Genomic DNA, 25,360 nt, shown 5'->3' with positions numbered 1-25,360 from the left:
TTTGTATTTTAGACCTGAGGTATTGCAATTTCCGACCTTTCTGCACCTGGCCCCATGTGATTTTCCCCAAGATCACATGAAACCCAGGAATGACAGATTAAGGAACTTGATGCAGACTTTGTGAGCTTCCACTTAAAGCTGAAAAAAGACCATCCCATCTTTTCTTGTTTTTTCTGCACTTGCATCCCTAGTGTATCCCTCAACATTCTGCCTGAGCATCCCTGGGTGAGAAGCCATATGTCTCATTAAATAGTTCTTCTGCAGGATGCAGAGATGCTGCTGGTGGGGGGGGGGAGGCATGGTGACACTAATGGTGTTTAGAATTTAGCTTTCTAATCAAAACATGAAGAGTAAAGCATTAAGACAGATGAAGGATGTATCAAGAGAATGAAATCAATTGCAGCAAAAGGTCTTATTACAGTGCAAGCCATGGCCAAGTGATAACAAAACAAGCAGCTGATCATCAGCCTGAAACTGGCCATTATAAGCCTTCATAAAGTTTCCTTTCACATATTCTTGCCAGATCTCCCACTCTAGAGGAATAGCTGTGGGTTAGACACACAAATTTCAGCACCTAACTTTTTTCTTTTTGCCTGTAAAACCTAGAAAGATTTAGCATTTAATCAGTAGGCCCCAAACACACAGATTGTTCTGCAGTTTGCCATTGATTAAATATAAGTGCATGTGGAGATGATGAGATTTCCTTGTAGGAGCCATGAGATATTCATATATCATGTACGTTTTCACAGAAATATTCTGAGAATTACAAACTGACCATCTGTCATGCTGTAATGGGAATGCTCCGATTTCATAGCCCGTTACCTTCCAGTACTGCTACATGGACTTTATTTATTTAGTAATATCTCCCCCCAGCTGTACTCTGGTTGTATATACAAATAGTATTATTAGAAAAGAAAGGTTAAAGACATACCAAAACCTGAATCTGACAGTTTTAATGGCTCAATTAAGGCTTCATAAGGTGATTGGAAAATGCAGTATTTTTTCTCGCTAAAAATTCCAGCTTTCTCCTAAAACAAACACGAGCATAATTCCAAATCAAAGCCTCATTTAGGGGTCTTTTTTTTTTTTCCCTCTGAGGGAGAAAGCATCAAAAAGTAGTTTCTCACAAAAAATTCTCAGTCGGTGCTGAAGTAAAATCCAGAGTGAGTATTGGCTAACTCAGAACTCTGAATCTAGAACATTTTACTTAGAAATTTGTCGTAAGGGACAGAATTAGGGGGGTTTATGGAATGTAGACATTTAGGTGGGGTTTTTAAGCTCTTATATATGTAAAGAGGGACTCAAGATCATTAATATAGAAAACTGCATAGGTTACCAAGAGAGCCACAAAAATATTTTATGGGCTTTGTATCACTTTTAGGTCAGTGAAGTAATTTTATCTGGAGTTATATGGTAAGTAAATAAGCATAAATGTGTTCTAAGCCTTCCGATAGTTGCAGTGTGTATTTGTAAAATGAAAATATCTGTGCAAAAATAACTTCAGCTTTCTTGGTCATAAATATGGCAAAAGGAAAATAATTTTTCAATGGATAGATTTCTATGTAATGATGTCTTGGAAGTCCCCGTCACACATGCCTGAGGTCTCCAACATGTAGTAGTTAGTGGGAATGTTATGGGACCACCACCTGGTCTTCCAGATGGTTAGAAAAATATAGGATGTAACAGTGTCTTGTGGCTCTTTTTTTTGTTAGACAGATGATTTATACAAAGAGTATGGCAAACCAAGCAGATTCCAAAATTTTGAACAGATTGCCTCTGAACTGTTTCGGGTGTCACCTGCTTATAGAGCCCAGCAACAGCTGAGATTGTTATGCAGTCAGGAGAAGAAAAAGCAATTTCAGCAGCGGTTCAACTGCATGGACGACTCTTTATTTGTATTCTGTGTAGCATGGAGAAGGGAAGGTGACCTTACTATCACCTGGACTTGTCCATGCTGACAGAGATTTAATCTGGCTAGGCAAGAATGTTGATACTGGTGATGGTCGGCAGAGCCATGGGAGGTGAGGGTGCCTTCTATGTTACAGCTTTTTGCTGCTGCAGGTTTTCCCCAGTACTTGGGGATTCTTCCCCAAAGTATCCACAAATAATTTAAATGCTGTGTTAATATTTTGGTGGGGTTTATTTCAAGTAAAATTATTCCATTTGACAGTCCCCTTTGTCAAGATGTTTTAAATTTAGTTCGCTAAAATAAGTTTTTGTAGAACACTGATGTGCTTGTGAGTATGCATTGCTGCTGTTGGTCATTCCTGGAATATCCACTTCCAATCAAGTAGATGGGTTTTAGATTGCCTTTGACTCAACTTCTAATGTATTGTAGGCAATCAGCACTGAATTGTCTTACAAATGCTTAAATCTGTGCTTTCACAGAAGACCAGGCATTGTGTTTACACACACACGGAAGGGAATCAGGCAGAATTGGTTTTAGTTTGTGTTGAATAAAGAAGTGAGACATCATAAGGCTGAAATAACAGGTGTGAGTGTGAAATAAAGAAAAATAATCAAGTGGTTGGAAAGGCTACTGATTTTTTTTGGAAGATTAAAATAAGCTCCAGAATTGTGTCTTTGCATTTCTCCCAAAGTACTGTTCACCCAAGAATCAGTGATGTGGCCAGAGTAGCTGAAAATACCCACAAAATAGGGTTCTGTCTTCAAGTGAAACATTGCCTCTCCATAAAAAAAATTTAAAAATAAAAACTTTTAAAAATTGAAATCTGACTGAGAGATTTTTCACCTGGAAAATATGATGTGAACTGGGTTAAAGCAGTAATTCAGCTGACTCAAAGAGGCGATTTATTGAAGTGACACGGGCTACCAAAGGTTTAGTATCAAGTTCTCTACTCAGTGATGTAGAAAATAAGTGGTATACAAGGTGCCCTAACATGATATGAAGTTACAGTTATCACTCAAGTTTTATGTATGTTTCCCTTGATTCAGGAGATCCACCACATGCTGTGACATGAGAGGGACCAATGGGAAAAAAATGACCAAAGATTCAATATTCAATGAAGAACCAAGAATAGACCTTAGACATGTAAAATGAGGAATTTAGCCCAAAATGTGCAACCTTTAAATGAAAGTGTGCTTGCAATAACCTGTAGAATGGACCAAATTCACCTTTGTTGTTTATGTATTTGAACTCCTTAAAAATCTGTGATAACTAGACTTACAAATTCTGTCTAGAAGTCAAATCGGCTAATGGCCATAGAAACCCCGCATTTTTCTCTTAGGGCTTTGAGTCAAATGGTAGGGCACTGACTTTCTTCATGGTTCCCAACAGCAGTCAGGAGATATGTCCCAGTACCGTGTTGTAGCTTACTCCTCCCGCAGAAGAGGGACACTAACTCACGTTTATTTGGAAAACGCTTACAGACAATTACCATGGAGCAGCTGATGGGTAATAACTTGCTATCCTGCAGGCTGTCTGCTGATGCAGTTTTTGAGCAACTTTATCTTCAATGTTTTTGGTTGATTTCTTTTCCATTTACAAATACAATCTTAATATTAAATTACAAAGTAGTACATTTATGTTAATAAGAACTTTGCATTTTAACAGAGTGCATCAGGAGATTTAATGATTAGAAACATCCAGCTGAAACATAGTGGAAAATATGTTTGTATGGTGAAGACAGAAGTGGATAGCGTAGCATCTGCAGCGGACCTTATCGTACGAGGTAAATTTAAGCTTCAGTTACCATGAATCATATTTTCTAACTTTTTTTATATTGTAGATTACAGAAAGAACTGATGTTGTAGATTACAAAACCAATTCATGACTTGAATTACGTGATGAATGAATGTGACTTGAATTATGTCATTCTGCCCTGCAGTTAGGGAGAATTTTAGCTCAATTTTTGGATGAAGCTTAATTTTTCCCAGAGAAATTAAGAGCTGGAGGATATAATATTGACTTCACATCTTTTCTCACTGACAGTCCTTCAAATCACTGACAAGAGGGAACTCGGTACTGGCAGCCGTGAGCAAGTTGTGAGTTGCTGCTTCTGCAAACCAAACAGGTTGGGGTTGGTGACTCCAGAATCTTTCCTGTGAAATGGGCAACTGCTGCCAGAGCCTAGGAGAGGCTTTGTCCTAGGGACATGCTGGAGTTTAAAGCATATAATGCAGGCTTACTCCTTTTCATTCAGAGCTGGAATGCTCACAGATAAGCTGGAACTGTATACAGCATGATGGTATAGCTGCATTTATTGCAAGAGAAAAGCTTTGATCTAGGAAAGCACATTATGTGATCACCACTTATTCAATATATTTTAAAATATGCCAGATATTTTCTAGTTGTCGATGTACTGTTAGTTATTTCAACCCCCTTTGCTAGTGGAGATGACACAAAACCCAGCATTTTTGCCAGGATGCCCAGAGTCAGCATTTTCCAGAAGGCAGCAGAAAGCTTGCCTGACTGAATTGCTGCTCGGGGTGCTGATCAGATGTTGTACTGAAAAATTGCTACAGTGCATTGTACAGTAAAACAGCTGTAGATAACAAATTGGCAGACTACAGAGATGTGTTAGTAGATTAAAAGAGGACATCAAGGACTAAAGTAAAAGACATTGGAAGGATAGAGGGACCATGCTGAACAAAGGTTCTTGAAAAAAAACAAAACCCTGTCCTCGGTGCAGCAGTTCAGAGTATTTCAGAATTAGATTATCAGAGTTAAGTTTAGTGAGTGTAGAACAATAATTAGAAGTGTTCTTATTCCAAGCTGAATTGTTTTCTTCCTCCGACAGCGCTGATAAAATGGGAATCTGTACTGGCATTACAAAACACTGTATTTTTTAATCTGAGTCTAGGGTCACCTGGGCCCCCTGAACATGTGAAAGTGGATGAAATAACTGATACCACAGCTCAGATCTCCTGGCAAGAAGGCACAGATAATCACAGCCCAGTAACCACTTACACCATACAAGCAAGGACACCCTTTTCAGTTGGCTGGCAGCGAGTTACAACAGGTAAAACAATTCTTGTTACAGGCTCTGTTGAAACGTTTTTGACCAGGGACATCATGTTCTTAGTTCCCTTCTTTTCCTTTCTTTTTAATAGTTCCAGATGTGATCGATGGAAAAACATTCACAACCACAGTAGTGGATTTAAATCCTTGGGTTGAATATGAATTTCGTGTAGTTGCCAGTAACAAAATAGGAGGTGGAGAACCTAGTTTACCCTCAGAAAAAGTAAGAACTGAAGAGGCAGGTTAGTGGGTTCTTCTATTTGTTTTTAATTCAAGAATCTTGAATATTAACAAAGAAGGAGCGTTCATATCCTTGGCTCTTTGCAAACGAGCTTGGAATTACCATGGAATATAAAAGCCTATAACATAGTTTGTTTGTGATTTTTCCATTTAGCTGTGGGACAGTTTGTGTTGCATTACTGAACATCACAGAAGCACAACAACATCTAAATACGTTTAAACTGTATTTAGTATGCCAAAGCCTGTCAGTTCAGGCAATGCTGCAGAGTCTGAAGGTATTAATGGATGGAAAGAGGTTAATTTTGACAGGGTTTTTTCATTCCTAGTGTTTGATCAGTGTACACCTCCCATGTAACAAGCATGTGGTTCAGGAGAACACATCAGTTAAAACCCCAGGAGTTTACTTGGAATAAGGCCATTACCCAATACAGCTGCATAAGTTAACCCTAGTGAAAAAATGAAGCATGCCTCCAATTTTTAGAAGATGGTAAACATTAGCATACATGGTTCAGTCTGCCAGCTCGTGAGGGTCTTCAAGCGCTCGAAAAAACATCAGCCTGCCTTAGTGATGGAAAGCAGCAGAGTGAATGCAGGACAGGGCTGGGGCTTCCCAGGACTGCCCACCCTGCATCAAAAGTATTTACCTTGATTTGCAAAAGCAGTATGAATACAAGGGGGTTAGCTTCAGAGCATGAGGTTAACGTTATATGATGTCGTCTCTTGTCTCTACACTGTGTAGACAGCTATACGTTTCCTTTTCACAGTTCCCGAAATTCCCCCATCTGAAGTCAGTGGGGGAGGAGGCAGCAGGTCTGAACTGGTCATAACATGGGATGTAAGTTTTCTGGCAAGCAATTTTCTTCAGAGAATGATTGTTTTCATTCAAAATCACTCTTCTTAAAAGATGAATTTCCCTGGCTGCTAGCAGCTTCTCATCTAGGATGTATATGTGCTCGGTAACATTCTGTAATGTGAGCTATGCACGTTTGCATTCCCTCTTTTGCTTTCACGTGTTACTGTGCTAGATAGCAATCAGTAGGAAATTTAGTTAGTTTGTCTGAGATTGCTTCTGTTCCCAAACAAATGTTAACGCTAAAAAGGGGGCAGGAGGGTGGGGGAAGAGGAGGGGGTAGCGCTCAAAGGTTGAGCCAAAGAATTAGGCTTTTCAGTGCAAATGTGCAGTTCCTGCTTTCCTACCATTAACTCTGGATGTGTGTGATAGCCAATACAAACAATTAGGTACTACTTTATGTTATGTATCCCCCTTTTTAATGAGTTAAAAAATGTTAATATTCTGTTACTAACATTGACTATTCTATGTGGTTATCTAATCATAATCACATCAGAGGATGGTATAAGCCACCGTGCAAAGGTAATATTGAATTCTGTAATAGTTGACTAAGCAATTATTCATTTTTTATGAACTATGGATTGTGAAATTGAAAAAAAAAATGTATCTACTGAAGAGTGTCTTAAAACAGTACATGTAGTGGAAAACAAGGAATATACCTGAAAGTTGTTCTCTTCTTGAAATGCAAACCTTAAATTGGTTCAAAGGAACATGTTTTGCTGTGCTGTACCAGAGTTAATTTGCTGATGGAATGATCCCAAATGCAGTACCAGCACCTGGTTACAGTCATACACATTAGTCTTTCAGTACTTTCTTCCTGCAAAATGTGTCCAGTGATGTATGTGGCATCACAGACTTCTGCCGTCTGTTGCTTTTCTCACAGCCCATCCCTGAAGAATTACAAAACGGAGAAGGATTTGGCTATGTTGTTGCTTTCCGCCCCTTTGGCACCACAACATGGATACAGACTGTGGTCACCTCTCCTGACACACCAAGATACGTCTTTAGGAATGAAAGCATCCTGCCCTTTTCACCATATGAAGTCAAAGTTGGCGTCTATAACAATAAAGGAGAAGGGCCGTTTAGTTCAGTAACCACAGTTTTTTCCGCTGAAGAAGGTATGTGATTGACTTACCTCCAGATTGATTGAGTTACCTCCAGATATTTAACATGACATGTTTCATCAGAGAATATAACAACAGTTAATAGCCACGAGATCCCTTTGAATACAACACATTTATTTCCACAGTCACCAGTGCTGCTGCTATCTCTCATTTATTGATTTCTGAATACAGAGCCCAGCATAGCACCCTCCGGTGTATCTGCGACGAGTCTCTCATCCTCGGTCATCGAGGTCTCCTGGACAGCCATTCCCTGGAAGATGAGCAGCGGAAGGTTACTGGGCTATGAGGTAAGCTCTTTTAAAACACTCCCATTTGTGAAGGGGTGTGCAGGCTGCAGGACAGCAGCACAAATTTCAAAAGATTGCCATATGTCTTGCTTTCTTCCTGCCCCACCTACACCCAGAAGAAAGGTATTTTCTTCTAAGTATCTTTGAAACAAAGAACACAGAATGAAATTGGGTTTTGCTTCCTGTGCTGATAGTCATGTATCTAGCAGTGTTTTCAAACTGACATATTTTTTTCAGAATTACATTTACTTCTAAAGAAACTATTTTGTAAGGTACGGTTTTCTGAGTTTAACTTGTTTACTTTCTAGATAAAGTAATGGTTTTCCTCTTGTCATTTTTTAATTCAAGCAAGATCTAATACTTCAGTTTCCTTTTTCCTACAGTCACACTCAAAAGAGCAGCAAGCATGAAAGCAGATGGATAAGAGCTGGGGTTTTTTTTTTTACATAGTAAACATATTTTTGAAACTTGAATGCATTTCTACCCTTTTCAGCCAAGAAAAAAAATGCATTTAAAGGAGTCAAATGCAATGCTGTGGGTGAGCAGTCCGTTCCATACAAGATTTTAAATGGCTTTGTTTCATATCGACTAGGTTAGGTACTGGAATAATGGTGGAAAAGAAGAATCTTCAAATAGAGTAAAAGCTGCAGGGAATGAGACATCAATAAGAATAACAGGTTTGAAGAGCAACTTAGCATACTACACAGCTGTCCGAGCTTATAACAGTGCCGGAGCAGGTCCCTTTAGTGCCACAGTAAACGCCACCACAAAAAAGACACGTAAGTATCCTGAATTTAAAGTGGAGAGAGACATAACAGTGTGTTAGCACTTGCAGGCGAATGGAAATAGGTGCATTACTGGGAATCACAATATGCATAAATGACCTGAATTGTCATACAGACTAGAAGAGTTACACAATTAAATTGAGCCTAGGTCTTCCATTTTCTACCCTCTGCTACTTTTAGCAGGGTAAGTAAGTAAAACTCAGATATGCCAGCAGAGCTGAAGTAAGATAGATCATTTCTTCATAGAACCTTTATTACTCTTCTAGTGATTGGAAGAATTTTAAAAGAAAAAATTCTATTATTTGGAAGATAAAACAGAGACTTGTTGAGTTTTTCAGGGTTTTATAACATACTTACAAGTTCTCTAAGGCATGGCTTTTGAAATGCAGTGATCCTCATAGAATTCATGCACAACAATCCTTCGTGTCCATTGTTTCCCCTTGAACAAATATACACAAGAGGCCACTTTACTATTAAAAGGAGAAAGAAAGCTGGAGAACAGATTGTCAAAGGCTGCACTAATTTTTCTACAAACAGAAATATTTTTAGTATGTTCTTGCATTGTAATACAACTCAGAATCAGAGTCATCAATCTCAAAGTATTTCTGTCAGACTTGCAAGAATGTACAATTAAACCTGCCTGAAAGGTCAAATTCCCTGGAATGGTCATTAACATCCTTCTACCAAAAGTAGTCACATCACCAATATTATGAAATAAGCTAGTTTATCAGAAATTATTGTATGCAAAAATGAGTGTCACTGAGGACTAAACCAACTCAGATTAACTTATATTTGCAGGAGTTTATATATATTATATGCATAGTTACCATGATTTAGATGATCTGAACTAACTCACTGCCTGTAGCCTGTACCTGATGTGTGATGAATAGTTTTCCCTGATTAATCATCCTTGTGGCTGCTCACTAGAGGTTGTGCCAGCCTAGTCAGCTCAGTGATTTTTCAGTCCCTTTTTAGAGACCACCTGCCTTTGGGCTGTGTCAATGAGAACTGAACAAGCACCTGTTTCCACTGATTTGAGCAGGATCTGGATCAGGCCCTTAGTCAAGATCACTGCTATTTGGAATAATTAAGAAGTTGCATTATGGCTATGTATCTTGCTGGTGAATAAAGAGAGCAAAAACACTGCAGTACAGTATAATATCAATCTGAAGGATTTTGCTAGCTACTAGTTGAATTGACTAAGACAAATAATTCTCTGTACTGCTGCAGTAGAAACTGATTTTTCATTCAAATGTGTGATTTTTTTTAATCAATCCTAATTTCTACCTTAACTTGAATATTTGTGATTGATTGATGTGTTTTTCACGGTGAAGGATTTCTGTGCACATTGTATTTACAATCATCCACATGACCTACAAGATACTTTTTAGTAACTGTTAGCCATATCAAGAAACACAAGTTCAACTAGCAGTATATTTCCAGATTGAAAATTCAGTCTTTGACCATTAAAGCATCTTTGCTTTTATATTTGAAATACTCATGTTCATAGCCCAGAATGACAAGTGTAGTTTTGTCTTATAAAATACTGCTATATAAAATGGCAAGTAACTGCGGAAGACTTGCCTAAGTTTATAAGGCAAGATGTTACAACTATTTCATATTTAAAAAGTCTTAAAATACAACCAAATGCTCTGTCCATTGCTTCTAATTTAGAGAAATACTAGTGTATATGATCAACTTTAAGCATCTGAGGAGTGTCAGAGAAATCTGTGTAGCTAGTTGCACACTTAGCACTGGACATGTGCTTATGTGATGTGATGGTTCAGGATCTGACCTATTACAAATTAAGTTCTGCAGTTCTGAATGCTGAAGATTACTGGAGATTTTGGTGTCTGAAGCGAATTGAAGCCTTCCGAATCACTTCCATAAGTCAAGTGATAGGTAGAGGCTTACAGTTTTTATATATAATTACTCTTCATTTATTCAGATGGCGTATTAATACTTCGTTGTGGATTTAAAAGAATGACTCATTTCATTTGAAATTCAAGCTTTAATATCTCAGTGTGAAAACTGTTCATAGATGCTGTAATAATCCTCAGGAGTAAAACAATCTCCTCTTACATTTACAAAAAGTGGCTATTAGTGCATCAGGTTAAATCCTATTTAGTATATAGAACAAGGCACATAGTGCAAAAAAATACTTGTGAATGCTTCTTTGACTTTAGAATAATTCTTTAAAGTCTCACTCTTACATTTTTGTGTCTACTTTGTGTTAAGAATTATAATCAGGTGGGTTTTGATCTCACTGTGCTCATGGAAAGAAGGTAGGGAGCTACCTGTGTGAAAGAGTTTAAAAGAGGAAAAAATACAAAAGAGAAAAAACCCATAAGCACATGCATAGGAGTGTTTAAAACCACTGTCAGTGTTTAATACTGGAACTGTCAGCATCAAAGCGTAGCGCGGTCCACCTAAGCAGCAGTTGCCTCCACTAGGTGACAGCAACAGTAAATTGTTTTCCTTAACACATTTAGAAAAGATTTTAATTGTTGATTGTGTCACTGCATGACCCATTTTCTGGGAAACCAACTTAAGAGGTTTGTACTTACCTTTGCCTTCCCTGAAAGCTTGGCAGTTTCAAGATATATTAAAGCACACAGCCAAAAGCATACTACTCCTTTTGAAAATAACAGTCACGGATTGTTAATGAACAAAAAAAACCTCAGTAGATTTACTTGGCCAAAGCCCGCTACTGTTCCAACTGCAGATACAGAAACAGTACAGACTGCATTTCAAAAATCACACCTCAAGTTAAAAGAAGAACAACAACAAAAAAAAAAATCTGTCAAATATTTTTACATTACAAACATGTCAGCATAGCGTGTAGATTTGAATATTCACTAAGAGTAAATTTGTCTAACAAATGATCTATTGTGAAGTATTTGCATATTCTTGGCAACATACTAAAACTAGAAATTGTCTGTTACCGTCATTGGTTTCATTAGAGTTTGTTCTAATTGATCACCCATGTCCTAAGACATATGCTTTTGTTTGGCTGTATTTAATGAAGGACCATCAACAGATAATGCAACTTCAGAAATAGCATTTATATGCCATTCTGGTTTTCCTTCCTTCTGTTTTTCTAATTTAGTCTCTGAACCATAAAGTGTACAAATGACGAGGCTGCATTTGAGTTGCTTTTGCATCTGACATGTAATGACAGTCAATTACCTGAACTATTATTTCCTACTGTAGAATAAATCACTAATGCCAATTAAATTAAAGTCATGCTTTTATTATGTATTTGAAGCACCCAGTCAACCGCCAGGAAATGTCCTGTGGAATGTCACCGACTCCAGAGTAATCCTCAGCTGGGAGGAAGTAAGAGCTATGGAGAACGAGTCCGAGGTGACTGGGTATAAGGTATGTGAGAACAGACCTGAAAAATACCCAAAAGCAATCCACAGTTTGCTTTCTCTTGTCTATTTGCAAGGCTGTAAGTTCAGAGGATACACCACATCTAAACCATTTCAGTAGCATCTCCTTTTTATAGATGTAAATCATAGTGTAACACTGTCTCACAACCGTGGTCCTCTCACCATTAATGGTACACTAATGCCTTCTCCTCCTGACGCAAACAGTGCCAGGAGCTGCAGGTGTAGCTCTTGGGATCCCACTTATCCAGAAGTATAACACATGGATGTTATCACATGTATAACCCTTACACATTTATAACACTTACTATAAATGTATAACACTTACCCACATGTATAACATTTTGAAAGAATCCAAATAATCCAAGACTTAGCTGATGGGTGTAGTTTCCATAGCTGGCCAGATAAAGTTATTAGTACCACATATATCAAACCGATATTCTTAAACCTTTTTCTTCTTACCTACTGTGGGACATGCTCATTGCCTTGATAGAAATGACACTGCTACATCTACTCTAAATGTGATGAGCACACAAATGTACAAGTATTAAATATGTCATATATCTGAAGTGTGTTTAAGGGAATAGCTGAGGATGTTCTTGACGAGCTGCGTACAGCTGGATCCCACATGATACATTCCTGCATAAAAGATTTATGCTGAAGATCTGACTGTGCAGTGTTCTCAGTTGTACTGGCAAAAAATACATGTTTACAGCTTAGTTAAGCCACCTAGTTTCACAGACAGTAGCTGACCTAAAAACGTACCGTATAGAGTTTCAAACTGCGTACTCTGTCTCCCACAACAATTGCAGGTTCCTCTGTGGATAACAAACATTGCTAAGTACACAAGGATAAGCTGATTTTTGATAAAGCTTGTTAGTTTTACTGAAGTAAAGCACTTAGGGGGTTGTTTTTATCCCAGAAGGCAAGGGCAGTACCGTGAACAAAAGTTGGTTTGCCAGGAAGAGAAGAGCCAACAAACGACATTGAAAACGCCAGAGCAGCCGTGGTGCGGGCACAGCCGAAGTGAGCCACAGGGCTGCTCCTCCGGGTGTTTTATAGCAGGGCACAGCCTTAGGGAGCGTCTCTGTGGGGCAGCAGCGTGTGTGTGATTCCAGTGGCTTTGCATTTTTTCCCATTTCATCATTATCACCGTTATTTTGGGGGGAGATGGGATTGCTGATTTTTGCAATGGGAAACTCCCAAGCTTACCTGCTTGTCAAACTTCTGGAAGTCTGCCAGGTGAACGCACTGGCTCCACATATTTTTTAAACTCTGCCAGGACACAGTTCTCTCTGTGCCCAGCCTTGACACTGGCACCAGGGACCCTCCAGGCTCATCAAGCCTTCAGCACCGAAGAGAGGCTGATGTTGCTCTTAGGTCCCTCCTCTTGCCTGGTCTTACTGAGCAGCAGGCCGTGATGTTCCAGCGTAGCTCCCATTCTTTAGAACAAAGGACACCAAATGCAGTTAAGTTCCGTGACAGACTAATCACTTGGCACTTGCAGAACACCTTCCAACACAGTCTGTAATTTTGGTTAGTTCTCACCTTCCCAAGCTATGTATTGGTATAAGAAGCTGATCTAGATGATGACAGATTCCAAATGGTGGGATAATTTATAGAACAATATATTATTAAGATGCTCAACAGAATATATTATTAATTTATCATTATACATTGTGCCATTTTAGATTAAAGCTGGAATAAAAGAGCTTGATTGATGTTACCTTCTTTCTTTAAATGTAATTCTGCCCTATAACATTAACCAAAAATCAGATCTTTTCTTATCCTATCTTTTCAAGGACTGAAACCTTGTTTTCTAAGAAACAAATAAAAATTGCTGCTCAGGTCCTAGTGGAAGAAATGACACACTCCAGCTCTTTGCTTGTGTTGCAGGTTTTGTACAGGACCAGCAGTCAGACCAGTATGAACGTGCTGAACACGGACAAGACAACGGCTGAGCTTTTGCTCCAGTTCAACGAAGATTACATCATTGAAGTAAAAGCAACAACTGATGGCGGGGATGGCACTAGCAGTGATCAGATCCTGATTCCCAGACTGGCTAGTAGGTTGAAGCTGAATCACTGTTATTTTGTCATGTGCTTATTATATAGGGTCCCCAACCACTACCACACCCTCCTTTATACCGGCCATGGTACAGACACACGGCTCTGCCGTGGCGTACTGAATCATTACTGAATTTGCAGTTGACACCCAGCAGTTGTCACAGCTTCTTTGCAGAAATTGAGTCCTTATTGATGGGGAGAAAAAAAGAATTAATACTTGTATGTTGTATGGTAATAAAAAGAAAAGCAATTAACAGTCTTCATGCCCTTACGCATGACAAGCTTCATTCTATTGAACTGGTAAATTACCACAGAAATTGGTATTAAAAACATTAGATTTCTTTACTTTTTCTCCTTTTTTTTATTATTACCTTGAAAGTAAAGACCATTTGTACAGTTGCAGCATTTTGCAAGACGTTTCTATAGCTTTAATATATTTACTGTATTTTTGTAAATTTTCATTGCTTGTCAGAAATAAAAATTTACAATAATTTTTAGTCAGCATCTAGGCAGAGTAATAATTTGGCACAGCAGACACTTATGCTTTCATTTAATCCTGACCTTTTTCATCTGTCACAGGTATGGATGCAAGAGGTTCTGGTCCATCAGTCTGGAATATCTTCAGTGTATCCACCTTCTTACCAACAATATTTTCCTTGACTCTTAATTCAGTGTTGTGATGATACATTTTCATTTGCTGGGGAAAAAAAAAGAGAATCGGTTACTACAGAGAAGTGCTTTTTTTAAAAAAAAATGCAGTGGTTAACGCATGTTTTTCTTCTATCCTGACGTGTTTTTAAATTCTTTATATTTCACTGTAGGTTAAAGTAAAAATATCATGTAAAGTTTAACAAATCCTTTAAAAAGGAATCTAAAAATGCCTTAATACTTGAACCAAAGGAGTTTACATATTACATACTTCAGATACAATGTAAGAGAGAGGGAGAGCAATGGCACTATGATCAGAGTTACGAGGAAGAGCTTAGCTGAGTGAGAAACTGTTTTTGCAGTGATACTGAATCGTTTTGGGTATGTTCTGCATTATTATGATAACATCATTCTAGATATGAGAGATGAAATCGGAGACACGGCCTTTCACTGAGTTGATAACACATCGACCAAGCAGCCGTTCTTAAGGGAGTGTCATAATCCAGTAGGTTTGGATCAGTTTGCTTACTGCCCTTTATATGAGTTATTCTAAATCTAGCAAGAAATCAAAGCAGGAAGGTAGAGAAGAGTCTCAGTCTGGATGTTAGTTTTTCAGTCCACGCTGGGGTGTCCAAGAGGCAGGGCTTCCACTACTACTCCTAAGAAAAGATTTCAAAGCCTCTCTGTTTTATCGCAGCATACGTTTACGGACCTTTTCAAACACCTAACCTTCCTCTCAATAGATTTTGAAGTTAATTTCCTTATATCCCCACCTTATATCTCTTAACCAGGTTCTTTATTCATAACCAAATTCTCTCACCTTCAGGATCATTTTTATTGCCCTTCTGTGAACTCCTGTCAGTGTGTTTCACTAACAAAGTGCCCAGTCGTAAGCATTATTGAGATGCAGTTGCACCATGGCCTTATGAAAAGGGACTACTACCCCCTCCCAGCCTTGTGATGTGGTCCTTCCAAATAAGCAGCCCCAGATTATCTTGCTCTTTTGTCTGCCACACTGTACAGTAAACTTGTCCTTAATTCAGTGTTACATTCATAACTTTCCTTCCTGCTGCTCTTTAACCAATTCAAAACTATTTCACCTGGTCTGGCACGCTCATGCACCCTGTTACTATATATGATTCTGGTAAGTTTATGGCAATACTATAGGTTATAATAAAAAATTACAGAAAGATACTTCAGGCTTGCTATTATAGAGAAATCTGTGCTTTCTTTCATAGCAATATATTAAAGATACATTAAACCTGGTACATTTGACTTCTGTAGTTGTGAATTTACACAAATCAATCTTTTAGACGCCTTTTCGCGAGCTGCCTACATACCTGGTAGAGCACATGTTCATGTGACATAAAACATACCCTTTTAAAGACTTTTTTTTAATCTCACAATATTATTACAGCATACAGAACTGCAAAGGGGGAGAACCAGGATTAATGAAATTATGGTAGCACTGTAGGAAAAACAAAGCCTTGATATGCATTCAAATAGCAAATTGCATTATTAGTATCACATCCAGATGAAAATACATGTTGAAGTAAGCAAGATCTGTATATACTGTACATACATAGTTATAAATGGCTAGTTGCTTTTCAATGTGGCTAACCAGTGATGTTTTCAGACACTTGCAAATGGGGGGGGCGGGTGGGAGATGGAAAAACTGGTGTTACTTGTAAGTATATAGTTACGTTTCATGCAACAAAGGGTGACTCTTTCTATTCTTGTTCCACAAAATTCTAGTCCATGTTCCTGTACTGCCATTTTCATGCGATTATATTGTATTATTTAATTTCTAGTTATATATCTCCATGAGATATGTACCAAGTACCTTGTTTCATATTGAAAAGTTTGAAATTTATCTTTAAACTTCCAGTTGTGTGTGTATCCTATGGCTATCTGTATGCGTTTTTTTCTATTACTCTAATAAAATATTTATTACATGGAGGGATACTAGAATATTTCGAAGTATTATTGCTTGTTTGTATTATATATTTGCACACATGGGGATTTATTACTGCATCTAAAAATGATACTTACTGCAATCTTCATGATATTTCTGCTAACTGGCACGTCTTGGCAGGACAGGAGTGTTTTCCCTCACAGTAGCTTTGCTGCTGAAAGACTAAAATCCCAACCCATGTACCCGGGGCTACTTCTACAGGGAGCAGGGCAGGAGGAAGAGGAGTAAGGACATAAATACATCGCAGTGCTCCAGAGGAGTCAGACACACACACAGAGACCAGGGCCCGGACCCACTGCTGTGCTCAAGCTTCAGAGCTCTTACCTCTGCCCACAGCTTTGCAGCACCATGGACAAAAAGCCCCTCCCTTTCCCTGGCTTCGTTTCCCATCTGTCCAATTAGGCTGTTCCCTCTCCTCTGAAATGGAAAAAAATAATGTAATTATATTGAAAAGTCAGTTCTTCATAATAATTTATTTAGTCTATCACTATTTAGCATTGAATTGTGTGACCTGTTCTTCCCAGCAAATTGCCTGTTCCTTACGTACTGCAGCTTCCCATAAAGCCCAAGACTTTAGAGCACTAAAGCCTCACTGGGAACCACAGGCAAAACAGATCCATCGGTTTTAAGCTTTTCAACATGGCTTCTACCTGCAGTAACGGGGAGCTGATCCGGATGCTGCAGGAAGGGTTAATAACACCTCCAGCACCTTTACAAGTGGCCAGACTGTCAGGTTTTCCCTTTTCGATGGTTGTAGGTGGACATATGCCTTGCTCTGTCTTTATTTACCCCAGTGTTCACATTAGTCATCCTTTAAACTCACCTGTTTGTTCCTCATCTCATGTTAATTCAGTTAATGTTTATTCACAGTAATAAAACTGACTGGATTCTCCAGGGAGAGTTGGAAAAAAAATGAGTTGTTGCTGGGAAAGTGTAAGGAAAAGCAAGGGATGAGGGGAGAGGTCCCCAAGCCAGCCTACCTCTTGCAGGCTCTTCCAGAGCAGCTTCTATGACTAACCAAGTTTAGCAATTCAGTCCTGGGGAGAAAAAAAAAAAAAAAATAGAATTATAATGAGAGTGTGAATAACATCACTTGTATGACTGTAACTGCGGATGGTGGGGAAGGTATTTCTGCCATTCCACTTGTACTTACAGCAAAAATAGTCAGCACTTTATCACTTAGAGTTGCTATTATTTGAAATCCAGGAAGAAAGAATAGTAGGCTTGAGTCATAGTTTTTAGGAAGACGCTCTTGTAAAGGGTATTCTTGTCATGCCCTATCCCAAACCATGGCTGTATTCCTCCCAGCTGCTCAGTGATGCCAAAGGCTACCAAAGAGGAAAGCCCAAAGCTGGGGGGAGGCAGAGGGGGAGCAGGGACAGCAAACCCCAGAGGGATGAGCCAGGCCTTGCTCCGGCTGCCTATGGCGTTACCTCGGGCAAGGTGGGTGCTGCGAGGAGGGCGAGCGTCCGCAGCAGCATCACCGCGGAGACTTCCAGGGGGTTCCTCTGGAAATGTGTTAGTCCAAAACAAAACTGGGTGACTCACTGGGTTTTTTCTGGACAATGACTCAAACTGTCATTGGGAAATGAAGAAAGGGCACAAGAGTCCTGCCACCATTCCTGGTGTGGGATGCACACACCAAAGATAAAAGGAATTTGATACAGCTTAAAAAAAAAATGTTTGCAACTGCATGTGCCACCTCTGGAAGCTGTAACAGCTTTCGCTGGATGCCAGTACCGGAGGCGATCAGAGCGCTGCAGTTTGGGATCTGGAGGGTGAGGGCTGCGTGTTGGGTTATTTTTGGCGTGGGTTTACATTTTCTCACCTCGCATTGCTGTTCCCCCAAAATTTGCTTTCTAAAGGGTTTCTTGTGACACCTGACTAAGATGCTTTTTTCATTCTTTCCGCACAAATGTTCACACGAGGTGACTTAATGACTCCTGTGCTTCTAAATTCTGAATTTCTCAGAGGTAGCTGGTACAAGAATTTTAAAAAAACACCTTTTTCTTTGGACAGTTTATTCTGTCGGATATGTTGTGAACACACAGGATCCTCTATGAATACAAAATGAGTTAAAAACTAATATCACTTTAGCCCTAAGAAATATTGGAGATCTCCATTTTCTACTTAATTTGCCTTTCACTAGTAGAATGCAGACGTGGGCAGTGCCTGTCAGGTTATATATGTTATGTCTTAATAACAGGCAATAAAGCAAGCTGTCCTGCATGAGGGAGTGCATTAATCTGACAGCCTTCTGTCTGAAATAAATAACAATGGAATATTGTGAAAATAAAATGAGTTTGTAAACAGGCACTCGCTCTCTTAGGAAAAACAACCTCCTCGATTGTTTTATGCTAATGCTTTGAACTCCTGAAAAGCAATAAAAAAGGATATGCTTAGCAGAGATATAACTGAATGTATGTTATTGCTTGTTGTTTTATCAAGCCTGCTTGATAAAAAAGAGGCACTACTTTTCTTTAAATCTGATGCATACATAGTGCAAGCTGCAACATGATGGGGGGAGATGGTGCACACCACTTAACTCTATCTCCAGCTATCAGTCTTACCCTCTTAGAGAAGAGCTTTTCTGCAATGGCTTTTCCCAGTTCACAGCTGCCTCCCCGGCGTGCATACAGCTTGGGTCTCACCAGGAAGCAAGATGTGCAGCCCGTAAAAAAGGACAAACATTTGCCTTTTTCCAAGCTTAACACTTATTTCAACAGCCTCAGCAAGCGGAGGCTGCCTGCACCCTGCGCACATGAGAGCTGTGCCTCAGAGGTGCTGTTAGAGTCTCCCCTTCGGCCTGGACCTCCTTCCCGAGGCCAGCGAAGGACGGGGACACCCCATTAGCATCAGTGGGACCAGTCACTCCCGCTCCAACAGAAAGCGCTGGCTGCAGGGCAAGGGGATGCAGCAGACACTCCTTGGCAGCCCTCCCAAAGACAGGCACTGCTCCTGGCCGAGGGTTTCCCCTCCAGGACAGAGCTGGGGTCCCCCCGGGGGGCGGTGGCCACGGTGCTGCCTCAGCAGGGAGCTGTGCTGCTCCCACAGGCAGCACTTCATCTCTGCCAGAGGAATAGGGCTACTCTAGGAGGTATCCTCCAAGTACATGCATATATCTGTGCCTAAGTGCACTTTCCACAAATACAGAGAGTCGACCGTCTAAAATAACCCAAGCCTGGCACCAACTTGGAGTCTATTTTCATGCTTTCCTCTTGCTGGCAGTGGCTGTGTGTCGCCAGTCCTCTGACTCTGTCCTGCCTCTTGTTAGGTGCATCAAAAAGTTCCCCTTCCCAGCAGTTTGGTATTTCGATAAGCAGACACTCACCTTTCCTTTCACAGGTCCTCTTCATCAGCTTTAACAGCCATATTGCAGTGTCTGCGACAGCACTTATTGTAATTCACACCATGCTCTTCATTTGCTTTGGTTTTGAACTCTCTCTGTTTTGAGACTTTGCAGTTTGTGCATGAGAGTGTTTTAGTATTGGAATTTCACAAGACCTTCATGTGAATCTTTCCTTTGTTTTTTCCCATTTCTAAGGGTCAAGAAAACTTGATAAACTCATTTGGTATTAAATTTCTTTTCTTGAGCTCCTTGCTGATCTTTCTGAGGTCAAGAAGTATCTTTGAAAGTCTTTTTTTTTTTTTTTAAATGCACAAACGTAGGAGACATGCCAGTAACCCTATGCAGCATTACTAAGACACTTTCCTCCCAATGTACCTAAGATTATTTTCTTACCTTTTAAGAGCATAATTAGTCCTGTGAGGTCTGGACCATGCCTGCTCTCTGTGCTGTGCTCTTCATTCCATCTTAGCGATCAATTCCCTTTGGGTGGGAGAACATCAAGGCATTGGCAAATGCTGGGGGAAAAAAAAAAAAAAATCAAAAGCATCCCATCAGGAGCCAACAGAAAGGATGCAACTTCAAGTTGTTCATTAATTCAGCCCATGATAATTTAAACTCAAAGCAACTCCTAGGACAGGGGGACATCCCTGAATTGTCCATCAGGGAAGAGCAACTTTTGAGAGTCCAGCTCCTTGCTGCCCGCTCAGCCTCCAGCCTCCCAAATCCCACACTCCCCAGGATGCAGAACGACCCAGCTGCAGGAGGAGAAGGGACACAGAGTCACGTCCCCCCTCCACTGCCAGCTGGGGCTACAGGGCTGGAATCCTCCAGCAGCACAAGGGGAGGGTGGGACCAAAATCCAGCTACCAAACCATTAATAAAAATGCAAACATAAAAACGCTTCCTTTGACTGAACGCGAGTGGCAGCTGTGCTCCGGAGCGACCCCCCGCTCTCCCCGAGCGCTTAACGCAGCATCCTCCTGCTCCAGAACCCGGAGGAGGCCGTGGTGGTCTCCCCACCCTGCCCCAGAGCTACAGCACACCGAGGCAGGTACTTCAAAGCACGTGCAGGGACTTATTTTCAGGCCATCTTGAACTCATGGCTCTGCAGCCCTAAATGGAAGTGCAGATCGATTTTTCTTCTGTCACCTCCAGGGAAGGTGCTGTGAACTCTCCCCTGAGATCTGAGCACCCAAATGTGCTGCCCATTAATTTAGAAGGAATATCAAGAGGCAGGAAAGTCGTTCATCAGGATTGCTCTCCCCAGTGATTTCGTTTTATGGAATTTCCATTTTATTCTGGAACACAAGCAATGACCTGTTACATCAGCTAAAGACATAAAAAGAAACAAGTCAGAAAATAAGGGAAAGCCCTCTCCATCATGCCCTTTATGATACAAATAATAAATCATTTTCACAGCTGAGGACCTGTAAAGGAGTCTATCAAAACGGACATGTTCTTAACAAGAATTTCTCTCATTAGCAATCCAAGAAGGGACATGGTCAAAGCAGACAAATAATTTAATTTTTGTCACGCTTCCTAACATTGCCACCAAACTGAGGCATTTAAAGTTACACTTGTCACAACACTAATTACCTATTTGAACAGCAGAGTTCTCAGCTGATTGAATGAGTTCTGCAGTGAGAACAGGTCGTTTCATCTGATTGTCATTACTTTTTGGATATACGATGTAAATCAACTTTAATGACAGAAAATATGGCTTTGGTACCTTTACAGCAGCTTCATATGAGACAGGGGGGAACTCTTCAGCAGCCAAAAGCTTCTGCTCATGTACTGGAAAACAATGTCTTGGGGTTTTGTGTTGCCTTGGAAACATGAAAAATAAAGTGCCATTAATTACCTATTTTCCACCAACCAGAGTATCCCAGTGCTGAGGGCCTGATCCAAGGCTAACAAACCCTTATCCCAGTTTCACCAGACTCTGACTGATCATCAGCCCTTCTAAACAAGGAGAGGACCGTGGCAGAACAAAGTTCAGCCAACTTTTACTTCTGACTGTACCAGAAGGCTTCAGGCAGACACTCAAAGCGGTGGTTCACAGAGGTTCCTTCTTGCCTTCACATCCATGACTTTGTTAACATTGCCATCTGTTTATTTTTTAAAATATATGCCCTCTTTTTTCAAAGAGATCCTAGCAGCTGAACTGATAAACATCCACGCAAACACATATACAAGACCTATACAAATCCCAACGTATACATTTTCTCCAGATAGGAAATCATTCTAATAGTCCCAGTCATTGGCACAGAAGCATAAGTTCAGCCAGACCTGCTGTCGTTCTTCCCACCCAAAATACTGCCAAATAACAGAGCCTCTACTATTATATCTTCTGTGTAATCATTTTTAACTGTCAATTAAACATTTTTTAACTACAGACTGCTTGCTCCTTTTCCTCCCCTTAGTAGTGGTGCTTTGGTTCTAATTATAAATCTCTATGAAATAGTTGCAGACTAGAATCAACCTCTTCTTGTGGGAGTTAGAAGCTGTCCCAAAATTTTCTTTTGGAAACACTGTTCACCCCACTGCCAGCGCAGCCCAAAGCAATCAGCTAAAACTCCAGTCACAAAAGTATGGAAGGATAAAAATAATTCCAGTAAAATCATCTTTTTTTTTTTTTCTTCAGGAATCCTTCTCATTATGAACTATGCAAAGTGTCCTTTCTCTTTCATTTACAATGAGTATTAAACTTTGTCTATCAGCCCAAGCACAATTTTAGAGTGTTTTCCACTCATTCACAAGGTTGATGATCATCATTGCTAAAGAACTTTGACTGTTTGGTTTCAGATTTGGGCTGGATTTCAGCACAGCAGTACTTGACACCACTGAAAGCATTTCATTTAATAGGCGCTGGAAGGGGGTGAAGTCCATGTGCCACACAGCCTGTTCAAAGACAGGGATGCAATGGCAAGCGGGGCAAATGTCAGAGTCCAAGACTCCAGCCCTTGCAGCTGTGGCGGTAACCCCAGGCAGGGAATGAGCCCACAGCACAAACGCAGAGCACAAGGGGCTTCGGCACCAAGGGGACCTGCAGTGCTCCCTGGCCGCTTCCTTGGGGCGTAGCAGGCGGCACAGCAAAGCCGTATCGGCACGCAGCCCCCCCACACCTCGTCCCCTCCAACCACCCCAACCCCTTCTTTTCTTCACGGGCATGACCGAGGTCCAGCCTTGCCTTCACAACAGTTGGTACTAAAAAGGGCACAGTTCAGCCACAAACCCAAGGCTGACTTCACGACTTAACCCCAGGAGCCTGACTTGTCTAATTCCAGCCATATCTACAGCTTTTCCATCATATGTACACGCTTCTATAGAATCACAGAATTATTTAGGTTGGAAAAGACCTTTAAGATCATCAAGTCAAATCATTAACCAAACACTGCCAAGCCCACCACGACACCATGTCCCTACAAGGTACCGCCCCATGACCATCAGATTTAGCACATGTGGAGCTGAAGACCCATTTCAGTGCTTGTAGGCAAAATGCATCAGCAGCATTTCAAACTGCCTCCTCCACTTAGGAGGTTAATGAGCAAAATACACTGGAGACTGCGAGTTCTCCTTGGTCTCTTGCTGCCTCCTCCCCACCTGAGCTGCTTTGCCACTCAGCATACTTCTAAAGAAGCATCATTAACATTTTAAGAAAAGTAATCCACCAGCAACATCCGTTCATTAAAAAAATCATCTGTAACTAGACTCAAACTGTTCCTTTTCTCCACTGACACTGTTCAACACCTACAGCTGAAAGGGATTATATTGGCCACTGGTGATGGTCCCACCATTTAGTGTGTGAGCCGGGGGACAGCTGCAGATCCGGCCCCGCAGCCACCCCACACCTGGTCATCCCCTGTCCCTCCATCGCAGCCCTGGGGATGGGATTTGGAGCTCCTGCCCACAGCACAGGGACGGGGCACAGCCACCTCCCAGGCTGCTGCAAAAGCACTACTTTTATCTTGTAACGCTATGCAAACATGACAAATGCTATTTTTACATCTGGTCCCAGCTATTTTAAGTAAAAATTTGCTTAAAAAGACACCAAAAGACAACTTTTTCCTTTAGTTAGCCATTCATTTCTAAATGAGCTGTTTATATGGGTAATTTTGAGTTTTCTTTTCTCTCTCCAATTTTCCTCAGGAATAACGCCATTGGCAATCTCCATGAATCTCTTTTGACTCTTTCTAAAGGTTAAACTGACTACAACAAAGCTGGATCAAAGGGAAAGAAAAACTTTTTCTAGAAGCACAGAAATATTTACATACAAGATAAGCCAGAACTCCCCATTTCTACCATGTAGACATGCTTGTAAAAAGCATATAAAAATAGGCCATTTTCAGTTCAATTGGGGAGGGGAGGAGAAGAAGGATTTTATAGCTCATGTAAGAGGAGAGAGACAAGGCTGGCAATCAGCACAGTTTCTAATTGAAAAAATCCAGAGTTTTCAGGGTTTCCTGCCTGAAGGAGAAGAATCTCTCAGAGCCATTTTGATGTACAAGAGGAAAAGAGAATAAAGCATCCCACTGCAGTCTGGGGCTCATGCCTCCTCCAAGCAGCAGACCAAGGACCGCAACGGTTAAATAAGCCAAAGGTTCAAATGTCAAATGACAAAGCTGATTATTGATTGGAAAATGACTGCCAGAAAGAATCAGATTGGTGCAGGCAGCCCTCGGGAAGCAAGACAAGAGCTTTATTTCAACCTCCTCTTCTGAGCTGCTCTCTGAGCTCCTCAGCTGTGACCACAAATTTTGGCAGCAGTCTACTAAGACTGATGAGAGATAATACAAATTGACTTAGGGTTGGTCATTGCAGAGCAATAATAAAAATGAGAGACATTTTTTCACAACATATTTCTCAAGGATTGGCCTCTTTTTGGCCAGCTCTAGTAAATTCAGAATAATAGGAAGTTCAATACACTTATCGATATTTATTCTAACAAGTTCATCATCTCTCCTCACTGATGCGCTGGAACCAAACCCATAAATGTTTTGATATCAAACACCCATTTCTGCCTGCCCTCAGAGGAGCAGAGCTATCTGTTCTGCAGTTAATTAGCTATCCTCTAGGAAGAAATGAGAAAGGCCATGCTTTAAATTAGACCCATCTGGTAAAGGCTTTCTTGAAAAGATGAGACTTATGTCATGTTTTGGAGCTATCAGAGGCAGAGGTTTCCCAGCAGAGGCCATCTGTCCCAGATAACTGCTGCCAGTCCTCAAGATTATCAATTAGTCTGTAATGATTGTTTGTATGAAAAAGGTGACTGGAGGGTCAGGAGACTGACCTCTGAATACGAACATCATGGTGGAATCTAATAAGAGCCCAGGTACTGAGACAAGGAGCGAGGCGTTGCTTCCTAGCACCTCCCTTCCCTCCAAGGAAACAGCAGAACTCTTGTTTTTCTCTGAGTTCAAGAAAGAACCACGATGCTGCTGTCGTGCCCACTTTCCTACTAAGTTGGAGTATGTGCTAGAAAGCGTGGGACAGGTTCAGGTCCCTCCCTCACCCAAGGGATTTTACCCCAATATCTCTGATTTTCTTAAAGCTTCCTGGATTAGAACCCTCCCTTACACCTACCTGAACCAGCTGCACATTTGAGAGGAAAGCACTGTGATTTCTAGACCCGCTACAACTAGGCTGTTATACACAGCCACAGC

At 40.6% G+C, this 25,360-nt stretch overlaps 1 protein-coding gene and 1 long non-coding RNA gene across 5 annotated transcripts in view; one reads left to right on the top strand and one right to left on the bottom strand.

Moving 5' to 3' along the window:
* Nucleotides 1-16,001, top strand: part of LOC141928207 (contactin-3-like) — a 113,215-nt gene extending 97,214 nt beyond the window's left edge. For 2 of the 4 annotated variants that reach the window (XM_074836045.1, XM_074836046.1), the window contains exons 12-20: nucleotides 3,575-3,692; nucleotides 4,824-4,982; nucleotides 5,074-5,223; nucleotides 5,986-6,056; nucleotides 6,955-7,189; nucleotides 7,367-7,482; nucleotides 8,075-8,261; nucleotides 11,536-11,648; nucleotides 13,556-16,001. In XM_074836045.1, coding sequence (XP_074692146.1) covers nucleotides 3,575-3,692; nucleotides 4,824-4,982; nucleotides 5,074-5,223; nucleotides 5,986-6,056; nucleotides 6,955-7,189; nucleotides 7,367-7,482; nucleotides 8,075-8,261; nucleotides 11,536-11,648; nucleotides 13,556-13,858 — 1,452 coding nt within the window. In that variant the 3' untranslated portion in view covers nucleotides 13,859-16,001. The remainder of the gene's footprint in view (nucleotides 1-3,574; nucleotides 3,693-4,823; nucleotides 4,983-5,073; nucleotides 5,224-5,985; nucleotides 6,057-6,954; nucleotides 7,190-7,366; nucleotides 7,483-8,074; nucleotides 8,262-11,535; nucleotides 11,649-13,555) is intronic. The other 2 variants (XM_074836047.1, XM_074836048.1) reach the window with 2 other exon arrangements.
* On the bottom strand, nucleotides 7,289-13,620 carry LOC141928210 (uncharacterized). Its single transcript, XR_012624690.1, has 4 exons — nucleotides 12,872-13,620; nucleotides 12,425-12,477; nucleotides 8,625-8,706; nucleotides 7,289-7,445 (listed from the first exon to the last, which is right to left on the bottom strand). It is a non-coding gene; the product is annotated as an uncharacterized LOC141928210 (long non-coding RNA).
* Nucleotides 16,002-25,360: the final 9,359 nt, after the last annotated feature.

Source organism: Strix aluco, chromosome 11 (assembly GCF_031877795.1).
Source record: "Strix aluco isolate bStrAlu1 chromosome 11, bStrAlu1.hap1, whole genome shotgun sequence".
Lineage (NCBI taxonomy): Eukaryota > Metazoa > Chordata > Aves > Strigiformes > Strigidae > Strix > Strix aluco.
This window is presented reverse-complemented; position numbering and strand designations above follow the sequence as displayed.